The sequence below is a fragment of the Corella eumyota genome, chromosome 7, assembly GCF_963082875.1.
Source record: "Corella eumyota chromosome 7, kaCorEumy4.1, whole genome shotgun sequence".
NCBI lineage: Eukaryota > Metazoa > Chordata > Ascidiacea > Phlebobranchia > Corellidae > Corella > Corella eumyota.
Window position 1 is genome coordinate 943,548 of NC_137496.1, and position 22,015 is coordinate 965,562.

At 27.4% G+C, this 22,015-nt stretch overlaps 3 protein-coding genes across 4 annotated transcripts; all 3 read left to right on the forward strand.

The window, feature by feature from the left end:
* The first annotated feature begins 3 nt into the window (after positions 1-3).
* LOC145760566 (signal peptidase complex catalytic subunit SEC11A-like) lies at positions 4-1,551 on the forward strand. The gene is made up of 3 exons (XM_082574484.1): positions 4-150; positions 314-544; positions 801-1,551. The coding sequence occupies exons 1-3, from the start codon at positions 39-41 to the stop codon at positions 995-997; spliced, it is 540 nt and encodes a 179-aa protein (XP_082430610.1). The 5' UTR covers positions 4-38; the 3' UTR covers positions 998-1,551.
* LOC145759891 (sodium- and chloride-dependent transporter XTRP3-like) lies at positions 1,550-10,805 on the forward strand. The gene is made up of 15 exons (XM_082573745.1): positions 1,550-1,671; positions 1,787-1,850; positions 2,046-2,157; positions 4,542-4,733; positions 4,814-4,901; positions 5,325-5,456; positions 5,616-5,716; positions 5,965-6,192; positions 6,522-6,632; positions 7,669-7,910; positions 8,016-8,187; positions 8,467-8,662; positions 8,957-9,116; positions 9,838-10,018; positions 10,181-10,805. Exons 4-15 carry the CDS (start codon positions 4,554-4,556, stop codon positions 10,388-10,390), a joined length of 2,001 nt encoding a protein of 666 aa, XP_082429871.1. The 5' UTR covers positions 1,550-1,671; positions 1,787-1,850; positions 2,046-2,157; positions 4,542-4,553; the 3' UTR covers positions 10,391-10,805.
* A 1,246-nt stretch (positions 10,806-12,051) lies between these two features.
* Positions 12,052-21,948, forward strand: LOC145760415 (ATP-citrate synthase-like). 2 transcript variants are annotated; one of them, XM_082574301.1, is made up of 29 exons: positions 12,052-12,124; positions 12,380-12,625; positions 12,856-13,041; positions 13,391-13,504; positions 14,005-14,081; positions 14,183-14,262; positions 14,422-14,474; positions 14,846-15,042; positions 15,473-15,671; positions 15,873-15,990; positions 16,067-16,227; positions 16,792-16,806; positions 17,333-17,462; positions 17,588-17,705; positions 17,985-18,110; positions 18,169-18,239; positions 18,310-18,386; positions 18,468-18,664; positions 19,062-19,143; positions 19,208-19,289; positions 19,362-19,518; positions 19,791-19,884; positions 19,979-20,133; positions 20,206-20,279; positions 20,457-20,533; positions 20,689-20,832; positions 20,904-21,017; positions 21,105-21,243; positions 21,428-21,948. In XM_082574301.1, exons 2-29 carry the CDS (start codon positions 12,467-12,469, stop codon positions 21,541-21,543), a joined length of 3,312 nt encoding a protein of 1,103 aa, XP_082430427.1. In that variant the 5' UTR covers positions 12,052-12,124; positions 12,380-12,466; the 3' UTR covers positions 21,544-21,948. The 2 variants fall into 2 exon arrangements, with proteins under 2 accessions (XP_082430427.1, XP_082430428.1); XM_082574302.1 differs by lacking the exon at positions 16,792-16,806.
* The last annotated feature ends 67 nt before the right edge of the window (positions 21,949-22,015 follow it).

The following is a 22,015-nucleotide window of genomic DNA, read 5'->3' on the forward strand; positions in this document are numbered from 1 at the left end:
TATTAAGTATAATTTTAAAGGTAATTTAGATTTGAAAAATGGATAAGCTCGATATATTTGATGATTTAAGACGGATGAATAAACGTCAAGTTTATTTTCAAGTTTTAAACTTTGCTATGATCGTTGCTTCAGCTTTGATGATTTGGAAAGGTTTGTTTTATTCTTTTTTTGTAAGGGTTGACATTAGATTTTAAAAGGTTGACATTAGATTTTAAAATGTTTTTTCACACTTTCTTTGTCTTAAATTGTTATTTTCAGTTTAGTAAAACTTGTAAGATTAATGTTTGTCTTTAAACTGATCAATATATTTTAGGTATGATGGTGGTTACTGGCAGTGAAAGTCCTATTGTTGTAGTACTGAGTGGATCAATGGAGCCAGCATTCTATCGGGGTGATTTACTGTTTTTAACAAACTACGAACAAGACCCTATTCGAGCTGGTGAGATTGTCGTGTTTAAGATTGATGGACGGGAGATACCGATCGTGCATCGCGTGATAAAACTACATGAAAAAGAGAACGGCCATGTCAAGTTACTTACCAAAGGTATTTAAATAATAGTCTGTTACATGAAGGGTTTTTGTTGTTTAAGATTTTTGCCTTTATTGTTTATTACTAAGGGGGTCTTAGGTCAAACTTTTAAAGGCTATTAATTAAGAAGTTAGCTTTTGAAGTGTCCATTTTTAGTTGCTATGGCAGCTCTTTAGATAAAAACTATGGTTCTAGTCTTTATATACCTTGAATATAAAAATTAATATCTCTTTAATACTTAAACTCTAAGCTTTATAATGTATTTTTTAAGGTGACAACAATGAAGTAGATGACAGAGGTTTATATAATCCTGGTCAATTATGGGTTGAAAGAGATCATGTTGTGGGAAGAGCAAGAGGTTTTGTGCCTTATGTCGGCATTGTCACAATTCTAATGAACGACTATCCTAAATTAAAATACGCAGTGCTTGGTTTGTTGGGCATTTTTGTCCTAATTCATAGAGAATAACTTAAAAAAAGTGTTTTTGGTGAATAGTAAAAGTGTGTTTTTTATTGAAATTTAATTTTGCAATGTTGCAGTTTTAAATAAATAAATGCAAAGCAGTTAACTGTATTTTGTTGTAGAAAATGTAAATTATTTTTAAAAACAAAATTTACTGGATTGTCATTAACGATATTTCAACCTATTGTAATTTTAAATGCTCCTTAATTGTTATTGTATGAAGATTATATGGGTGTTTGACATACATAATGTTAACCTTTTATTTTGTATTTGCTAAAAGTCAGACTGTATCATCTTGGTATAATTATAAAAGAAATAATTACAACATCTCACTTTCCTGTATTCACATAATAATTCATTTTTACTCTCTTGTGTTTTTTATTGTTTTGGAGATATGGGAATTATAGATTTGTGTTTTCTAGTTACTAGGTATTTATCTCAGAATTTTATGGTGTTCTTTTGGATTTATTATTTCTTAAATTGTGGTGTCCTCTCCAAAGGAATGAAATTAATAACTTATCGTTATTCAAAGTTTAACAATATTTTTGTATTATGTTTAGGTCATTAGGAATTTTGATAAATTTTTTCGATTTACTGATGCAGTTTACTTGTTTAAAAACTGAAAATTGATAAATTTTTGCCAACAAAAGAAGCCGAAAAAATGTCAAAAAAAAGAAAAGGTTAACATATTGTAGTTTGTTTTTAACATACGTAAAGTATGTGTTTAAACATTAATTCACCTTGTTGTGTAAAAATCTTAGCGTACACATTTATTAAAACAATATTATTTATTAGAATGATCAAAAAATTTGTTATGAATGAAGCTTATCTACTAAACGAAATAACAATGTCTTGAGGAGTAAGAAAAAAATTTTTTATTAAATTTTGTGGTATAAAAAAACAAAAACTCACCCTATAGCCTATCATAAAACAACTTTAATTATTTTGTTTTAATTTATCTGTTTGGTATATTGTTTACTTTTTATAATGTATGTTTATACTGCTATAATTTTAGGTTAGCAGGAAGTTGAAATTCATTCTGTTTTAATTTCAGATGTTACAATAGCTGCAGATGAAGTTAAACCAGTGTTATGAGAACTTTTGTGTATTTGAACTGCAATACAGAGAATGACACACAGAAAAAAAAATGAAAAAGATTTGATCAAGTAAGTGTTAGCTTATTTATTACATATTGTCAACACACTATTTATAATACAAACAACATGTTTAAAAATAGGTGAAAATTTCAGAATTAAATTGTTTTCTTGTTTAAGGCATTATTTAAAATATGAATATAGTTAATTGCTTGTTTTAAAACCACAACTTTTGATGAATTCTCTCCAGGAAATAAATAATCGGGCAAATGTTGTCGTAAATTAAAAATCTCTTTCGAGATTACTTGCATTCTTATTTTCTCTCTCTCACTTGCCTTTTTTCTTTTTGAGATTCTCTCTTTTTGGTGTTGAATTTCTTGAATTGTTTTAATGCTTCGTAATTTAGGTTTTGTGAAATGTTGTTTAACATTGTGAGGTCGTTGTTGTTTGTTTTCATTAAACAAAGTATTGTTGTTTGAATTTTGCAAAACTAAGTTCTTGTTGGAAGGGGAAAAATATGTTTTTTGATTTTTAAAACATAGATAATTATCTTTTGTATTTAATTCATTATAAACCTCTTGGTTAGGCTTGATAGAACAATCTTTCCCGTGTTGATTTTTTTTTAAAGTTTTTAAGACAAAATTTGTTGCATAATTTTCTTTCTCATTTTTGTCGACTTTTTGTAAAAAATGTTGACTGCTAGCTGGTGCAATATTCTTCTCATAATTTTGTCCCTTAGATGGCACATTGGAGTCAAATTTTAGTTCTCTTTTGGTTGGAAATATATTAATTGGAATTTCTTTTAAACCTTTGTTGCAATTAGGAATTTTATTTTTGTGTTGAATTTCTTTTTCTGGTGAAACGAAACTAAAACCAGGATTAATAAAAATATTTTGTTCATTTAAAAAATCAAAGTTTTCATCGTCTAGAAGTTTTGAGATCCACTCGTCCATAATTTCTATAATCTGTAATAAAAAAAACTAAATCTAATCCAAGTTTTTAGTTTTAATAAAATAACTAAGATATCCTATTTTTAGCATAGGTATAAAAATAATGACATGCATTTTTTCAATTGTTTTTTTTGTAGATTTTTCTTGGGATTTAATTTTTAATAAATATTAGTCACCGAAATTTGGTATTAGGTTAACAATATTGATTTAAAAATAACGCTCACTAAAATTACGAAAACTGTTTGTTTATCGGCCTGGTACCATGAATTTTTTACTATAATATATACCAAAGGTCACTAAACAACTATGCTTATCATTATGCAAATATTAATAAATCTTATCACTTCAAATTTAATGAAAATCTTTTCAGTTTTACCTGGTCACAAACAAGGTTATCTCTTACCTAAATATAACTGGTTTCAATGCTATATATTTATTACAACACAAAATACTGAATTTTAAAGCTTTTAGTTTGCTTATATATTATGTTAAAATTAATTAATTTTGAAGTGTTAATCTATAATAACGTAATTATAAATTCTCACCTAATATTTAATTAGAATTGTTATTAACAAATTGACAAAAAGTTGTGTCAAAAATACTTATCACCTTTTGTTAATTAGTTGTTTTAACAATAATTTAATTAGTAAAATAAAAAAAACAATTTTCAAATAATAATTTATAAAACAAATGTTATTTTTTAATAAATATAGAAATTAATTTTTGAATTAGTTTTTTGTTAAAAAGTCAGTAGTAAAAGTTTAAATTGAAAATGTTTATATTTATTATAATTTATCAGTTTCTATAAACTCTCTCATAAAAATAAGGTCGTAATATTATATTAAGTTTTACTTTGGTATGTAAACATATAAACTAATTACAAATATTTTTTTATATTATAAAAACTTTTTTATTTTACCAAAAATTTCAATTACATTTCATATATTATAAGCATTTTACTTTAAAATTAAAGCAATTTAAAAAAAATTATGTAATTGAAAACCGGGCATTAGGTAAATATTAAATGACAGTGCAATTTTTGAATCATTCACCTAATAATGTCAAAGAAAATTTTTGCAAGTTGAGCAATATTAAACTAACATTAATTCTTTGTTAACTAACGGTGTGTCACAAAGTTTATTTGATCCATGACAATATTTAATTTATTACTTGCTTAAACAATGGCTTAAACTTGCTTAAACAAAAAAATATTTAATAAATTAACATAATTTTAAAATCAGTCGCTGAAATATTAAACGCGCCAGCAACATCATTTTATCGCGAGTGTATTTATTTTGTATTTATATACAAGTGTATATATTTTTTGTTAAGCTATTTCAACATAAGTTTAATAAATATATATAAAAGTTTATAAAATAATTAAATAGTAATTAGTTGTAAGACAAATATAGCTTATATAGAATAGTTTGATATTGATTAGTTTTTTATTAATTATCATTTTGCAAATCAAGATTAGTATTTTAATTTACAAACAATATTTTTTAGAAAATTTTAAAAATGTCAAACGGCGAAGCAGCTTACGAGAATCATGGCTTTAATAATAATGAGATGGTGGACATTGAGTTAAAGGATCGGAAGGAGGACAGAAAATCAGAGATCTTGGATGGGTATGATGTAGGGATGGGAAAGCATGTTGCCGCGGAAACAAAAGGAGGGAGACCGGCATGGGATAACCAGGTGAAAAAAATAAAAATTAGTAAAATTTAAAAAAATTGGATTTTAAAAAATTTGTTGTTAATTTATGTTTTTAATTTTAGGTTCAATTTTTACTTGCTTGTATTGCTTATGCTGTGGGGCTTGGCAATATTTGGAGATTTCCTTATCTGGCCCAAACTTATGGAGGAGGTAAATAAAATAAAATTATAAAAATATTTAAAAAGCAAAAAGGAATAAGTTATTAAACTTTTTTATAAATTAAGATACGATTAATTTAAAAATATATAATTGTGTGTAAAAGTTGCAGCTGTATTTGTTTTTTTTAATTTCTTTTAAGTGGTCGCATTAAGTATTAATTCAACAATTTTAAACAAACGAAAAACTTGTGTCGTTTGTTTAAACATCGCGTGTAGCTCTTTTAAGAGATGTTGTATATCATGGTCCACATGAAATTTGATTTAACATTTAATCAATATTTATTTAAAATTTTTGAACATGTCAAGGTTAATTTAAAATTGAAGCTTGATAATTTTTTTGTTGACCCAAAATATTTGTTTATTTGTTAAAATAAAACTTGAGTAATGAAAACTGATTCTCCTTTTTTATTTTCAGGTGCGTTTATTATTCCTTACGTTTGCATGTTAGTTGTTGAGGGGGTTCCTTTATTTCTGCTTGAACTGGCCGTGGGGCAAAGATTAAGGCAAGGTTCCATCGGGGCTTGGACCAAATTTCATCCTTATTTAGGTTTGGTTTTTCTATTTAATCTTTTATCTTAAGAAATGTTAATATTTTTTTAAATACTTTTGTAATTCACTATTTTTAATTATTAATATGTTTTACTTATTTTATTATTGCTTGGAATTATTTTATTATTTTAAAATTTACATTATTTTCATTTTTGAGGTGGTATTGGTATTGCTAGTATGGTCGTTTCCTTCATGGTTGGTCTTTATTACAACACCATTATTGCATGGTGCTTCTGGTACATTTGCCATTCCTTTACGGTAACATTTTCTTTTTTCAAGGACTTTGTACTTAAAACAGTTTTAAGAGCAAAGATAAAATTTTTATGTGCATAAAGTACACATTGTTAAACTGCAAACTGCTCATAAAAATGTTAACAAGTTTCTGTGATTTATTATTTGTTAGATTTTTTTAAAAACCTGCAGGTCAAAAAAATCGTGATATTTTTAGCGTCTTGATAAACTAATTTTAAATAGTCAGTGTAGGCAATGTTTTGTTCTTAATTTAGGACCCGTTAGCTTATGCTACTTGCCCTCTGAATGTCGATGCAACTGGTTATTTAGAAGAATGTCAAAACAGTGGAACTACCGATTATTTCTGGTATCGAGACACGTTGAATATTTCATCAAGTATCGATGAAACCGGAGGTTTGGTTTGGTGGGTTGTTTTGTGTTTGATTCTAGCATGGACGGTTGTATGGGTGGCCATGATTAAAGGAATTGAAAGCTCTGGAAAGGTAAAAATGTCACTTTTTTGGTAGTGAAGTAATTTTAAAAATCAAACCATTTTATAAATGCTGGGCAATAACCTGTCTTGTGGTTGATATTTCAAGTGTCATAATATGGCTACAACTTTTAACTAATCTTTGCCCCTGTTAGTTTACCAGTTCACCACGAACTATATTCTTTTTCTTGTTGGCCTATAAATCGCACATACATATTATACAGTGTCCACTATGCTTCATTATATATATATTTATTATAATAAACTTTTGTTGATTTTTTACAATGTTGCTGTTTTATATTTTTTTACTTGCTGTTTTATATTTTTTTCGTGTACTTTTAGGCAATGTACGTAACCGCAACCTTTCCATATTTGGTTCTCTTTATTTTTCTTTGTCGGGGTTTAACTTTGAAGGGTTCGGCAGAGGGAATTTCATTTCTATTCACACCAGATGTAAGTGGAAAAGTATATTTAAAATATGAGGTTTAATTTAGCTTCTTGTCAAGCTTATGATTTTGAAAAAAATTTAAATTTTATTTAAGGATAAAATGACCTAAAATTAAAAAAAACTTGACCATTACATGTATTTACTTTTTGTGTATTTTAAAATTCTGGGAACCGCCAAGAACACTGTAAAGCGTCACTTTGTTGAATTAATGATTATTTACAACGTAACAATATCAATATTTACCGAACAAGTTTACAATGTGGCGTTTCAAACTTTTACAAAAAAGTTTTGGTAATTTTCCGTTCCACGAAAACTTTTTACAACATCTTAACTAAGTTAAGAAATAATTAACCAAGTATAACATTTTTTATAGAACTATAATAATTAATAATTCACGCATTATATAACTTTACGATTTTTTATATAATTTAAATTATTGTTACGTTAATTCACATTTGATTTTTTTAGTTTTTACTACATACTGATTTACCAAAATGACCTAAATTCATTTTGTTCTGTTTAAAAAAGCAAATTAAGTAGCATATTGAAAGTATTCTATATTAAAAAAAATTAAGTAGTACGAATTAAGTAGCCTATATTAAAAAAGCGAATTAAGTAGCCTATTGTAGCAACAAAAATAAGGTTGCGGTAATATATTAACATTTCGAAATTATTTAAAAAGTTACGTAACAACCTTTTAGTAATTTTTATCTTTTAGTCGGTAACTAGTTCCACGTAAACCAATATTTACTGTAATAACCAACCCAAAGTTATTTTAAAATTTTATTAACTTTTGATATCAGTTTGTTCCAAACTAAGTTAAATATTTGATTAAAGCAAACATGATGCTTTATGCAATCCTTTATTTTATGTTAAAAATTTTGATGGTACATGGAAAAAGTTTACTTAAATTTTTTAATAATAAGTTGTAAGCAGTCCTACTAAGAGAAGCTGCCCAATAGCAGCAGTGGAAATCAAACTCAGGCCTTTAGATCTTTAAAGATTAAAACATGAAAAGCTAAATCTTTACTTCTTTTTCAGATTCAAGTTTTATCCAATCCTCAAGTCTGGCTCGATGCTGCCACTCAAATTTTCTTCTCCCTCGGTTTAGGTTTTGGCGGAGTAATTGCATTCTCGAGTTACAATCCTCTTAAACAAGATTGCCAGCGTGATGCTCTCATTATTTCGCTGACAAATTCTTTTACTTCAATTTTTGCATCGATTGTGATTTTTGCGATTCTCGGATATAAAGCAAATATACAATTTGAAGCTTGCTTAACAGAGTAAGTTGTTGAAAAAATAGAGTGTGTTTAGTTGTAAATTATTTTATAATATGGCGTTATGTTGCATTCAAATAAGTTAAAAAAAATATTGAACAATTTTTTCAGCAATATTGATATTATGCTGAATGCTTATGACTTACCGGAAGGGTCAATTACATTCGATAACTACGATCAAATGTTGGTTGATCTAAACAATAAAGAAAACTATGCCGGACAACCTGTCCCAATCTCAAGTCTCCAGCTTGCTAACTGTAGTTTAGAAAAAATACTTAGCGAGGTAAGATGAAAAGACATTTCTGTAGAGCAACAGCAATGCTATCCCATTAGGCCAACACATTTACAGATATGTAACTGCACAGTTTATGTTTTTTTCCCTTTCTACATGGAGTTGGGCTATAGTTTAAAAAAATTTTTAGAGATTAATTAAAGTTAATTGTCTTCAAAGACAAATGCACAAAACTTCTACTAAAAAATCTCATTTATTTTACAAAAAGTTGTATTTAAAATGTTTAATTGTTTTCTACAATTAAATTTAATACAAAACCTCCTTTTTCAGGCATCCCAGGGAACTGGTTTAGCATTTATTGTGTTCACTGAAGCAATCATAAACATGCCTGGAAGCCCAGTGTGGTCAGTTCTATTCTTCCTCATGTTGTTGTCTCTTGGTTTGGGCAGTATGTTTGGTACAGTAGAAGGAGTGGTCACTCCATTGTTTGACTTGGGTTTGAAGATTCCTAAACCTGTACTTACTGGTAAGTTTATGCTTGAAAATTTTGTGAGTTTGTTATAAGGTGTGGCGCACTGGACATAATGTGATGAAAGGCACGAAGTCCTTGGCATATTTTCTAATGTTTGCTATGTTATAACATGCTTTCAAGCATTTGCTTTGCAAAATATTACTTTCTTAATATTCTACAAACAACAGTTTTTTTTTGATTTGTAGCCCTATGAATTTAACATACAAATTTATATTAACCTTACAGCTTCGCTATATATATTTAAATTATTTAATTTTAAAGTGAAAAATTAAAATAAATATTATGCAGGAATTATTTGTCTGGTTTCTTGTTGTATTGGTTTGTTATTCTGTACAAGGGCTGGTAACTATTGGTTGGATATTTTCAACAATTATGCCGGTTCTATTCCTTTACTGGTGATCGCTTTCTTTGAGATCACAGTTGTTAGTTGGCTCTATGGGATAGCAAGGTAAGTCATGTTTTGTTTATTTACATATAACTTGAAGCTGGGCTATACGAAATGCCATATTGAAATTATTAGCCGACTTACAGTTGAGATTATAATTGTCTTATATAGATTTAACTTGCAAATAATATTCACCAGCATCAAGTTACATGTGCACCACAAAAGGCAGTTTTATTGATTTTTTAGGGCTATAGATTTGACACCTTTATAAATATGTTGTTACTAAGCCTTATTATATATAGATAATACCTTTGATCTGATTGGCTTTAACTTGTTTTGGGCTTATGATGAAGTAAATGTTTTGTTAATGTTTAATGCACAAAATATTTATCTTGTTATTAAACAGTCCATCAATTATAGTAACAAGCTAATTAATAATTAACAAAGTACGAACTTTTAAGTGTTGTAAATTTGTTTGTCGTTATGTCCTCAAATATACGATCCTGTTTGCTTAATTATAAATAACTATTGTCACTTTATAGAGGGGGTCGTTGACTGTAACTTTAATAAAAAACAAATTAAACAACATTTGTGTAATCTTATCCTTTATTAAGCTTTTAACACAATCATTTGATGTTTAATATTTTTTTTGTTAAAGCCTTAATTTTTCTTTATATAAAATAAAATATAAAATTAACCCAACATTTTTTTTTGATTTTTTGAGCTACCATTTTTTACGTAAATCTTATTCGATAATTTAATTTAAAATTGATTTATATTTTAGATTTGATGATGATCTAACTTGGATGTTTGGAGGACCAAAATCATTCCTGGGTTGGTTTTTACATTACTATTTCCGAATTTGTTGGTTGGTTGTATCTCCGGTTGTTCTGTTGGTTGTGTTTGGAGCTTATCTCTACACAACTGCAACTGTTCCTTTTACTTATTCTGGATGGAATGGAGACGTAAGTTCTTACTTTCTAAGTTTTGATTTAGGTTTTTTAATAGGTAAATTTGAGTCCAAAGTATTTTGATATATTTATTTGTGAGTTATAAAAACTACCTTCAATATCAGAATGCGAATTAATTTGCAAAAACTTTAACCCTTTAAACCCTTTATTTTTCAGGGCACAACAACAGTTTTAGAATACCCTTGGTTTGCAGTGTTGGTCATTATATTACTGATCGTGCTTCCTTGTGTTTTCATTCCCATTTGGTTTGTGTATAAATATATTAAAAAGTTTCGGTACCACGAGGAAATGGAAGGGATGTTGGTGGATAAAGATTTTATGGATACTTGGTGGAGTGACATGTGTTTCTGGCGGAATAAATATTGAATCTGGCAAAATTAGTTTTAAGACTTTTTTGTGCCTTAATGTATTATGACATTTTCTGCAAACTTTTAAAAATTTTTCAACACTTTGTAAAAAATTTGGACATTTTTTTATGTTTTGGAAAATTAAATACTTTTGATTCGATTTTCATGATAAATTTTTTGATGTTTGGTGTTGGGGGGTTGAATTTATTTTAACTTGTAACTAAAATGATCCATTCAAAAATGAAAAAGTTATTTTCATAAATTAATATTTTTCTAGCATTTTTAAACACAAATAATGGTAGCTTATAAAATATATTTTATGTACAACAACTTTAATTTAGAATTAGATTTTGAAATATAATCAAGTTTTAATTTTTATTTAAATGTGGCTGTAATTCTGACCTAATTGTGTATAAAATTCTCCTATTTTTTTTTTTGTTAACTTTATTACAACTAATTAATTTATTATAAGATTCCAATAAGCGCTGAATAATTAAATTAATTTTTATAAATTACATTTGCTGTTTAAACAACTTACGTTATATGCAAATTTATTAAAATTTGATCTACTCTTATCTTTTAACTCAGTTTAAAATATTAATTTAATTTTGTTAATAACTAAATTTCATTTTTTTCGTTATGAATCTGTTTAATAAATTAACTTTTTTATAAAAAAATCGCTTTTAAGTATTTATTAACAAAAAAAACAGGCAGCGTGGTGTAGTGGTAAGAACTCTTGCTACACCACACATGAGGTCGTGGGTTCAATCCCCACTGATCTCATGCTCTAGCGCCCTTGAGTAAGGAGCTATAAACGGTATGAACTCCTGCTGAGCTAGCACTTAAAACAGCAGCATAATTACATGGCAATTATAGTCTCTATAATATCCCAAACTGCCACAGGCAACTCGAGACTGGGTCGGAGTAACTGATGTTACTTTATGTTTAAGTCGCGTTTTCGTTTTCCCACATCGAGGATAAAGATATATACAAAAAAAAAAAAAAAAAACTAAAATTATATTAGTTTAATTTGCTATTCATTGAACTAATTGTGAATTTGAGTCTGGGTTACCCTATTACCTTATTGAAATTTTTCTTTAAAAAAGGCACTTGCAACCTATTATAAGTCTTTTAAACGTTTCGAAAGTGATCTAAATCATTTAAAAATCAGTTTTTTTTTTAAATAAAAAACCCACCTTTTTTATAAAAATTAGTTTACCGCAAGATGATGTACGAGAGTCGTATTTTATTTTTTATTTAAAAAAAATTTTAACCGCTAGATGATGCACGAGAGTAGCATTTCATTTTTTGATAAAACTTTTTTAACACAAGATTACTACAAATTTGTATTTTTATTAATTAACTTTTAGTTATTAATTAGGTTTTACTTAAAAGTATATATAATAATTTAGTCCTTACTTTTATTGTGTTAAAAAAACAAAACATTAAAAAATATTAAGGTGCAGGGGATAAATGGAAAGCGTTTATATTTATTTATTATATAAAGCTAAAGTTATAGTAAAACATATTCCAATAAAATTTACTTAAACAAAAGTTCAATGAACCTTTATTACCTGCCTTCAATTTTACTCAAAATTTTGTAATTCGAGCCACAACCGTCCGATAGTATGACGTCATTTTTATTCCATGGTTCAGTGCACAGCCATATAAACGTGTTGTGTTGATATAAAACGAAATGTTGAAGATTTTCGTTTTCAGTTTGCTGCAAAAACAATGAAGAAACGAAGTATAAGTTAGTAATAAATTTAGTATTTGTGTTTAATATACAATAAACAATAAGTTTTTATTAAAAAATCGTTTAGTAGTAGCCAGTAGTTTGAAGAAATAGGAAAAATGTTAGAAAATTTTCATAAACATTTTTGACAATACAAAAAGTAAATATTGACAAGTTTTTAAATAAAATTCGTTGCAAAACTACACGTAGTAAAAAATTATTTTAATTTTCACAAGTGTATAAAATATTAAAGATTTATTTTTATTATTTCAGGTGCTATAATAAAAAAACTATATTTTTTGTAAACAATTTGGCTGTCTGGCGTTTTATGTTTGTGCAAGGAAATTAAATTGAAACAAGATGTCAGCCAAAGCGATTGATGAGATAACAGGCAAGAGAATTTTGTGCCAAAACCTGGAAAATAATTTAAATCTGTCAAACACTTTTAAATTTGCAAGAGTCGACCAACATACTGATTATAATCAACTTGCCAACCTAAACCCTTGGCTTTTAACAGAGGTTAGAGAATATTGTATTTTAAATTGCAATTCTTTATTGGTGAAATGTTAAAAGTTTTTAATTGTGTAAATTGTTAAATATTTTTTAATTATTTTTTAGTAATTAATTGCTAAACTTAACCAATATTGTATTTTTAATTGCAATTTTTTATTGGTTAAATTTGAAAAAAAATTATATATAATATATATAATTGTGCATACTTTTTAATATTTGTTAATTAATATTTTTAGAAATTAATTGCTAAACCTGATCAGTTGATAAAACGAAGGGGGAAACTTGGATTAATCAAAATCAACAGCGATTATGAGGGAGTGAAATCCTGGATTCAAGAGCGCATGTTAACTGAGATTAGCATTGGTCAAACTAAAGGGGTCTTGAAGAAATTTATCATCGAACCATTTGTAGCTCATAAACAGGTAAAAAAGAGCAAATAAAATGTGTGTAATTATGCTTTTTTATACCAACTTTAAAACTATATTTTGGGTGTCATTTTGGTAGTTGTTTTTTTCACTTAGCCCTTAGATAATTAAGATTTATATTGCCTAAACTAGGCTTATATTGATTTTAAACTGTCATGTTGTTATTGATTTTTTAATTTATTTTGGTAAAAAATCCTTAGTTTAATTAATATTGATTAATTTATAAGACCAATTTAATTAATTCTTTGTTAAACTTTTAAAATCAATATTGTTTTTGTTTTTAAATTAATTTTAACATATTTTTTATTGATATATTTATTTTTTAACTCCGTAATTAATTAATTAGGAAGAAGAGTTTTATGTTTGTATTCATTCCACTCGAGATATCGACACAATTTTGTTTTATCATGAAGGAGGAGTTGATGTTGGAAATGTAGATGAGAAAGCAAATAAATTGGAGGTGAATTTAGAATTTTAACAAATTTTTTAGTTGATATATAACATATATATATAATCATATATATACTAGAGCAATTTTTTTTTATATTATTGATAAATTTTTGTGATCTTGTTGTAATGATTAACCTGTACTTTGTATCATATCATAATGTGTGAAAAACTCTTGAAATAGGATCATGTTGTTTAAACAGGAAATTGATAGAAAATAAAATAGAACACAGTCTGTTGAAAAATTTAAATATCAATTTATTGTTCATATGTTTAAAACAGAATATTAAATCTTTTAAAATGCTGATTTTTTTTCTTAACCAATAACCTTCCCAAAAAACAAAGAGTTGTATTTTGAAATGCTCAATTAAATTTAAATAACATACTTTTTAGGTGAACAGTTAAAGGTACCCACACCCAGAAAGTATATAAGAAATATAAACAAAAATAAAATATCTGTTAAAAAACTTTTTTTTAAAATAGAAATTTTAATTAAATTAATTTTTCAAATAGATTGGCACAGGAGATGATATTGATCCAAACCAAGTTACTCTTGAACTTCTTAACAAAGTTTCAAAAGAAAATCAAAGGTAACAAATTCAACCTAAAGTTTTATAATAATACAACATTTATTTTTGTTAAAAAGATTTATTTTGTCTGTACATATTCATTTTAAATTTAATTTTTACAGATTATTGGAACCATTTATAGTTGCTTTGTACGAATTATACACAAAACTTCATTTCACCTATTTGGAAGTCAATCCTCTGGGTAATAACAATATTCGTAAATTAAATTAAAAAAATTAAAAAATAAAATAACAGATTATAACAAATTTAACATATATGTGCTAAACTAATAAACTCTATTTACTTTATTTCGATGGTCACTTAATTACTCTTTGTATTAAATAAATAATTTTATTTGTAGTAGTTAATGGTGGAAAGATCTACATTCTGGATTTGGCTGCAAAGTTGGACCAGGTATATAATGCTAAATTTTTATTTGTTTATAATTTTCAAGTATCCTTGACTTTTTATGTGTTATCAGTATTACGTAATGTCACGTACCTTGTTCTTAGTTAATCATTTATTTAGAATATCCATTAATTTTATACAGAACAATTGATTAATTAATATACAATTTTTTATTACTAGTTTTTAATTAAAATATTACTAGTTTTTTATTACTAAAAGTATTACTAGTTTTTAATTAAATTTCTTTCTTTTTAAGGTAAAAAATATATAAATATACCTTCATCTTAAAATTTTAAGGAACATATTAACAATTTAGGGAAAAAAATATAACTGCATCTTAAATTTATTAAATAAATTAAACTTTAATTATTTTTTAGTGTGCAGAATTTTTATGTTCCCGGCAATGGGGCGAAGTTACATTCCCTCCTCCTTTTGGACGTGAAGCTTACCCTGAAGAAGCCTACATCGCTGATCTTGATTCTAAGAGTGGTGCTTCATTAAAATTAACCATTTTAAACCCAGATGGTTGTATTTGGACCATGGTTGCCGGAGGTGGTGCTTCAGTGGTTTATAGGTTGGTGTTTTTTTAGTAGATGTAATATTCGTTTATATTTTTATACCATAAAATGAACCATTTTATTACATATTATTAACCATTTACCGGAATGGTTTTATTTAAAATTAGTGGTTTTTAAACTTTTGGTAACCCCTAAAAATTTAACTTTTGATAACTATTTAAAGAATGTTGACTTATCAGTAGGAAGGTTATCGTTTTTAATACTTTTAATATCAAGGCCATAAATTATGTCATTTTGTCAATATTTAAATGTTTGCAGACAAATATATTCAAGGCAGTTATTAAAAGTTAAGATATCATAATTTTAATTACATGTAACCTTTAAAAATTAAAGTAAAAATATTTAAAATTAATAAATAAAATAAAATCATGACCACACTTAAAAAATATTTAAATTCAATTTTTTATTTTTTTAAATTTAATTTAGTGACACAATTTGTGACCTGGGTGGTGCTAAAGAGCTTGCAAATTACGGAGAATACTCTGGTGCCCCTAGTGAGCAACAAACTTATGATTATGCTCGAACTATTTTGTCGTTAATGACAAGGAAGAAGCGGGAAAATGGAAAAGTTTTAATTATTGGGGGTGGGATTGCTAACTTCACAAATGTTGCTGCTACCTTTAAGGTAAGTTTCTGTTTATTTCATTTTTTTTTAATTATTTTCTTTTTACAAAAAAGAGTTAACAAATAATATATTATTTTGAAAGATTTTAGAAGCTATATTAAGATTTTAAAATTATGGTTTTAACAACATTTTCTAAATTTTTTTTTGCTTTTAAAGTTCTCTTTTAAGTTTGATTTTGAATAATAAAAATTCTTCTTTTAGGGAATCGTTCGAGCCTTGAAACAGTTCCAAACCCAACTGCGAGAAAACAAAGTAAAAATATTTGTAAGAAGAGGAGGTCCAAACTACCAGGAAGGTCTAAGAGTTATGAGAGAAGTTGGTGGGTTGAGTTTTTTAGACTTTTAAATCTTGATATTATGATTGCAATTTTAATATTTTTTTCTTAATTTTTTTAGGGCAACACTTGGGTGTCCCTGTTCATGTTTTTGGAACTGAAACACACATGACTGCTATTGTTGGCATGGCGATGGGTAAAACCCCTATCCCAGAAACACCACCCAACGAACCTGGGCACACCGCCAACTTTCTGTTGGGTTCAGCAAAGTCAAGTTACTCGGTAAGTTTAGGGAAACCTTAAAAAACAGTAACTTATTAAAATAGGCAAGGGTAACTTATATCAGGGGGGTTACAATTCGTGTAAACTTGTGGGGGGGGAGGGGGGTAACTTGTTAGGAGGAAAAAGGGATATGGTTAACTAATAAAAAAGGGCAAGGGTAATTGGATATGTTAGGGGTAACTTATTATAGGAGGCAGGGGTAACTTATTATAGGAAAAAGGAAAACTTAATAAGAAGTGTACCTTATGTTTCAACAAAAAAGACCTTAGAGATTAATTGGCATTGGTGGGTACTAGATATATGGGTTAATGTAAAGTTGTTTGGGGTATTTTCTGGGGGGAGGAACTTGTTTAGAAGGTTTTTTTTTTAAGTTATAAAGAGTATGGATATAGCATGCTTATCATCTTTTCGTTTTAAAAATTCTTTTTTTTTGTTATATTTTATATCAACAATATTGTTTTTTTGTGTTTTATTCATCTTATTTTTATGTTGGTTTCTTTTTAAAATATAATTTTATTTTAGCAACTTAAGTTCTAACCATTTTATTTGATATTATTTATATAGGACACCACCCCTCAGGTAAATATTAAATTTAACAAACCGGTTTTAACCTAATTCCTTAGTCACATAACAATACTGCACTGGTGGATTTCTAACAATTTTGCAAATCATTTATTCACAATTCATCACTGAGCAACAAAATTAAACAATGGGCGTCAATTTTAAATTTAATAAATGGACTAAATGACTAATTTTTATTTAAAACGATTGTTTAAATGAGGAAGTAATTCTAACAACAAAATATTATCAGGGACAATTTTTAAGTGTTTTTTTTGTGCAATTTGTGGTAGAAAAATCTGTGTTTTAGTTGGTGTTTAATTTATAAATTGTGCATGTTTTTATGTTTTAATTTAGATATTATTTTGTGCATGTTTTTATCACACATTTTAGTAAACAATCATTCATGTGAAATATTCAAAATGTAACTAAACATTTAATTTATTGTTATACATTACAACATTATTCTTATTTACAAAATCACATTCATCTTAAAAATTATGATAAATTATAATAAAATAACTACTTTTTGTTTATTCTTAATTAGGGAGGCACCCCACGAACCTCAAGAACAAGTTCATTTGCTGACAGTCACGCCAAATCAAATGGAGATGCCCCAAATGCAAATGTTTTAAAAGATGCCGCAAAGAAGGCAGCCTGCAAACCTATGTTTACATGTTAGTGAAAAGTTGAACAAATTTTGAACATTTGTAAAATTATATTCCTTGTGAATTTTTTATTCTTAATTTTTTTAATATCAATGTCTCAATATCTTTTATTAAAACTTGGTTTCCTTCTTAAGGTAAAACTCGTTCAATAATTTGGGGTTTACAATCTCGTGCAGTTCAAGGAATGCTGGATTTTGATTTTGTTTGCTCCAGAAAAACTCCCTCAGTTGCTTGTATGGTTTACCCTTTCAGGTAAAACTTAAATTTATAGTTTTATATTCTATTATTTTATTTTTTGTTGATGAGAAAAGGTCGGCTTTACGGCCTAAACATAGAGTAACATCAATAACCCCAACCCAGTCTTAAGTTGACTTTAGAAGTTTGGGATTTTATTGATGAAATTGCGTGATATTTAACCTGCCCATTGGTTTTTGCTCAGCATGAGTTTGCACTGCCTTTTTCAAGGGTGCCACAGCTTTTAAAAATTGCTAATTCACCGCATTGGATATTAATTTTTGTTGTTTACTTTAGTGGGGACCACAAACAAAAGTTTTACTGGGGCCACAAGGAGATTTTGATTCCAGTTTACAAACACATGAAAGATGCAATGAACAAACACACTGACGTTGACGTTTTAATCAGTTTTGCTTCACTAAGGTAAAACATTAAATACTTACAAATTTTTGGGCAGTTTTATTATTTTGAATACTTTTAGATCTGCAGAAGAAAGTATAAAAGACACATTACAATATGAACAAATCAGGACAATTGCAGTTATTGCTGAAGGTAAGTGATATCTGTGTTAATTAGACATAAATATTAAGTAAAACTTATTTAATTTATGTTTTTTATCTAGGCATACCGGAGCAAACAACGCAAAAACTTAACAAATTGGCAAAGGCAAAGAATGTGAATATAATCGGACCAGCAACGGTACAAAAAAATTAAATTTTAAATTCTATTTACAAATACTTTAAATTAAACATGTTTTCAAATGTTTTATTTCTTCTATAGGTTGGTGGAATTAAACCCGGCTGTTTTAAAATTGGAAACACTGGAGGTATGATGGATAATATTTTATCGTCGATGTTGTATAGAAGTGGGAGTGTATCTTATGTTTCAAGATCAGGAGGAATGTCGAACGAGTTGAACAATATCATTTCAAGGCAAACTAATGGAGTGTGTGAGGGGGTGGCTATAGGTGGAGACAGGTAAAAGGATTTTAAAATTTTGTTATATTATTTTTTTTCATCATAGGAAGACCATTTTAGTTCACTTATAGACAAGTAAAAGTATTTTAATATTTATTATATACTTTATTAAATTGTCTTTAATGTAAGAATACATTGACCTTAATTTATATATGCAAAACAATTAACAAATGTAAATATATGTTATTGATATATCTTCGATGTAAGAAGACTTTTTTGGTCTAATTATAGAATAACTCCTAATCAATTTAGGCACAGTGTTGTTCTGTTGGCATTATTGGTAAATTTAACAGTCCAATTATAGATTATGTTATAATAAAAACATGGTATCTTTTAGTCATCATTTTACTTTTATTTTCCTAAATTACAACAATTTTTTTTTAAATTTCTTTTTAAGATATCCTGGCACTACGTTTATGGATCACATCATGAGATATGAGAATGATGAAAACACGAAGATGATGGTTGTGTTGGGAGAGGTAAGAATTCATTTAATCAGCCCAGTTGTAAAATGAAATAATTATTTAAAATTTATTTTTAAAGGTTGGTGGCACTGAGGAATACCAAATTTGTGAGGCAATTAAATCAAGAAAAATCACAAAGCCAGTTATTGCTTGGTGTATAGGTAAGTAACTTATCCATATCTTGTATTAAAACTTGAGACCTCTTTAAACTTAAACATTTTTTAAATTTCAAGGAACTTGTGCAACTATGTTCACCTCTGAGGTTCAGTTTGGTCATGCAGGAGCTTGCGCTAATCAGGAAAATGAAACCGCTGATGCTAAGAACAAAGCTTTAAAGTTGGCTGGTGCCCATGTGCCCCGAAGTTTTGATGAATTAAACACTAAAATTGGGTAAGTAAACACAGGGTTTTACACAGATTTTTTTACATACAAGATAATAGTTGAGATAGTAAATGTCATTGAAGGATCATTAAGATATTTTGTCAAAGAAGGAAATTGACTTTCAAAACTCATTTTAAAAGGTATCTCTTGTATAACCCTTTTTTCATGTAATAGTTATTTTAAGGGGGTAACTACAAGGAGGTATAGATCTACCTGTGTCACTTTTCATTCTTTTTCTATCAGATATTTGTTAAGTTTTAATTTTGATAATTTTTTTGTAGTGAGGTGTACAAGAATTTGATCGAGCTTGGAGTAATTGTTCCAAGTGAAGAAGTTCCTCCTCCTACTGTTCCTATGGATTACTCATGGGCCAGGGTAAGCACTTTTCTAAGAAGAACATGAGTAAACACTTTAATTTTTATATTAATTTAATTATTTTTATTTTGCTGATATTTTTTCTTTTATATAGGAGTTGGGTTTAATTCGAAAACCAGCTTCTTTTATGTCAAGTATTTCAGATGAGAGAGGTCATGAGTTGTTATACGCGGGAATGCCTATCTCCAAAGTTTTCGAGGAAGATTTAGGAATTGGAGGAGTGCTTGGGTTACTCTGGTTTCAAAAAAGGTAAAAAATAATAAATGAAAAATTTGTGATTGTGGAGAAACTATTTTTTTACTCTTATTTTTTTTTTTACAGGTTACCAAACTACGCTTGCAAATTTTTTGAGCACTGTCTTATGATAACTGCAGACCATGGGCCAGCAGTTTCAGGTATGTGTTTACAATGTTCATAAATTAATTTTATGTAGTTTTCCAGTAACTAAATTACATAAAAAAAACTATAAGACAAAGTCAGAGTAACTAAATGTACCCCAACTACTACTATTAGACTGTTAAGTCAGCCTTCTTTTTATAATAAACTAAGATAATGAATGCTTGTTTATACAGGAGCGCATAACACTATAGTTTGTGCCAGAGCTGGAAAAGATTTGGTTTCTTGTCTGACATCTGGACTTCTAACTATTGTAAGTTTTTGTTGTATTTCAAATTAATCTTTATATTAAGGAGCCTCAAACATAGGGTGGGCTTTAGACAAGTGCTGTTCAAAAGGCCATTTAGTTAATATTCATTAATTTTTTCTATCTCTTTTTTTTACATGTAAATTTCTTTCATGTTATAGGGTGATAGGTTTGGAGGTGCATTAGATGGAGCTGCACAGCAATTTAGTGAAGCTTATGATAAGGGATTGTTACCAAATGAATTTGTTAACGAAATGAGGAAAAAACATAAACTAATTATGGGAATTGGGCATCGTGTGAAATCAGTAAGTGAATTTATGTTTATTAAACTTTTTTGTGAAAATTTTGTGTTTTTATTCAACTTATTATTATTTAGATAAATAACCCAGACCGGAGAGTTGTTATTCTAAAAGAATTTGTAAAAGCAAATTTCCCCTCGACCCCTTTACTCGATTATGCACTGGAGGTTGAAAAAGTTACTACTGCTAAGGTAACAACTTTAATTTATTCAATATAAAATAAGTTTTATTAAAATTCTATCTTAAATTTATAAATTTATAAATCCTATTTATTTTAGAAACCTAATTTAATTCTAAATGTTGACGGTTTTATTGGAGTGGCATTTGTTGATCTACTTCGCTGTTGTGGTTGTTTTACTGAAGAAGAAGCTCAGGAATATATTAAAATTGGGGCTCTTAATGGAGTGTTTGTACTAGGTAAGTAATAATAGTTCCTAATATGAACATTAATTGACATTATTTGTATATAAGTTGGAACTAAAAGAGTTAAAAAAAGTAAATTTTTATAATTTTTTTATTCACAAATTTTGTTAATTTTTTCAGTTTTTGTATCTGTATTAATTTATAAAATTATGGTTGATATATTTGTTGTATATTTAAGGTCGTTCCATGGGATTTATCGGACATTATTTGGATCAAAAAAGACTTAAACAGGGATTATATAGACATCCATGGGATGATATTAGCTACGTTTTACCTGAAAGTTATTCAACTTAAATTAAAATCTTCAAAAAAATTAAAAAAGAAAATTCAGTAAAGTACACTGTTTGTTACGTAGATTTAAAAAAATATTTTAAAAATAGAAATATCATTTATATATATATATATATATATGTAATTTGTTTAGCTGTTTAAGAGCATGGTGCTATGCTCTAAATATTACCTAGTAATTTAGTTTTTTGCAGTATATTAAGTTGTAAAATGTATTATTACTTAGCTGGTTTAGATATAAGATGAGTTTTAAATTATGCTTTTTGCAATATCGGTATTAACGTTGCTGTTTTTGTAGAGCTTGTTTTATTGTTTATAAATACAATGCCAAGAAATTAATTTAACTGTTTTAAGTAAATATATTTTCATTCGGTACAATTCACCCTTTAAATTTTGTTTTTGTAATTTATTTTAAAACACAGTCTCATGTATTTTCATTATTATTTAGATGTTTGTTGCTTTTGTAATCTATGTATAA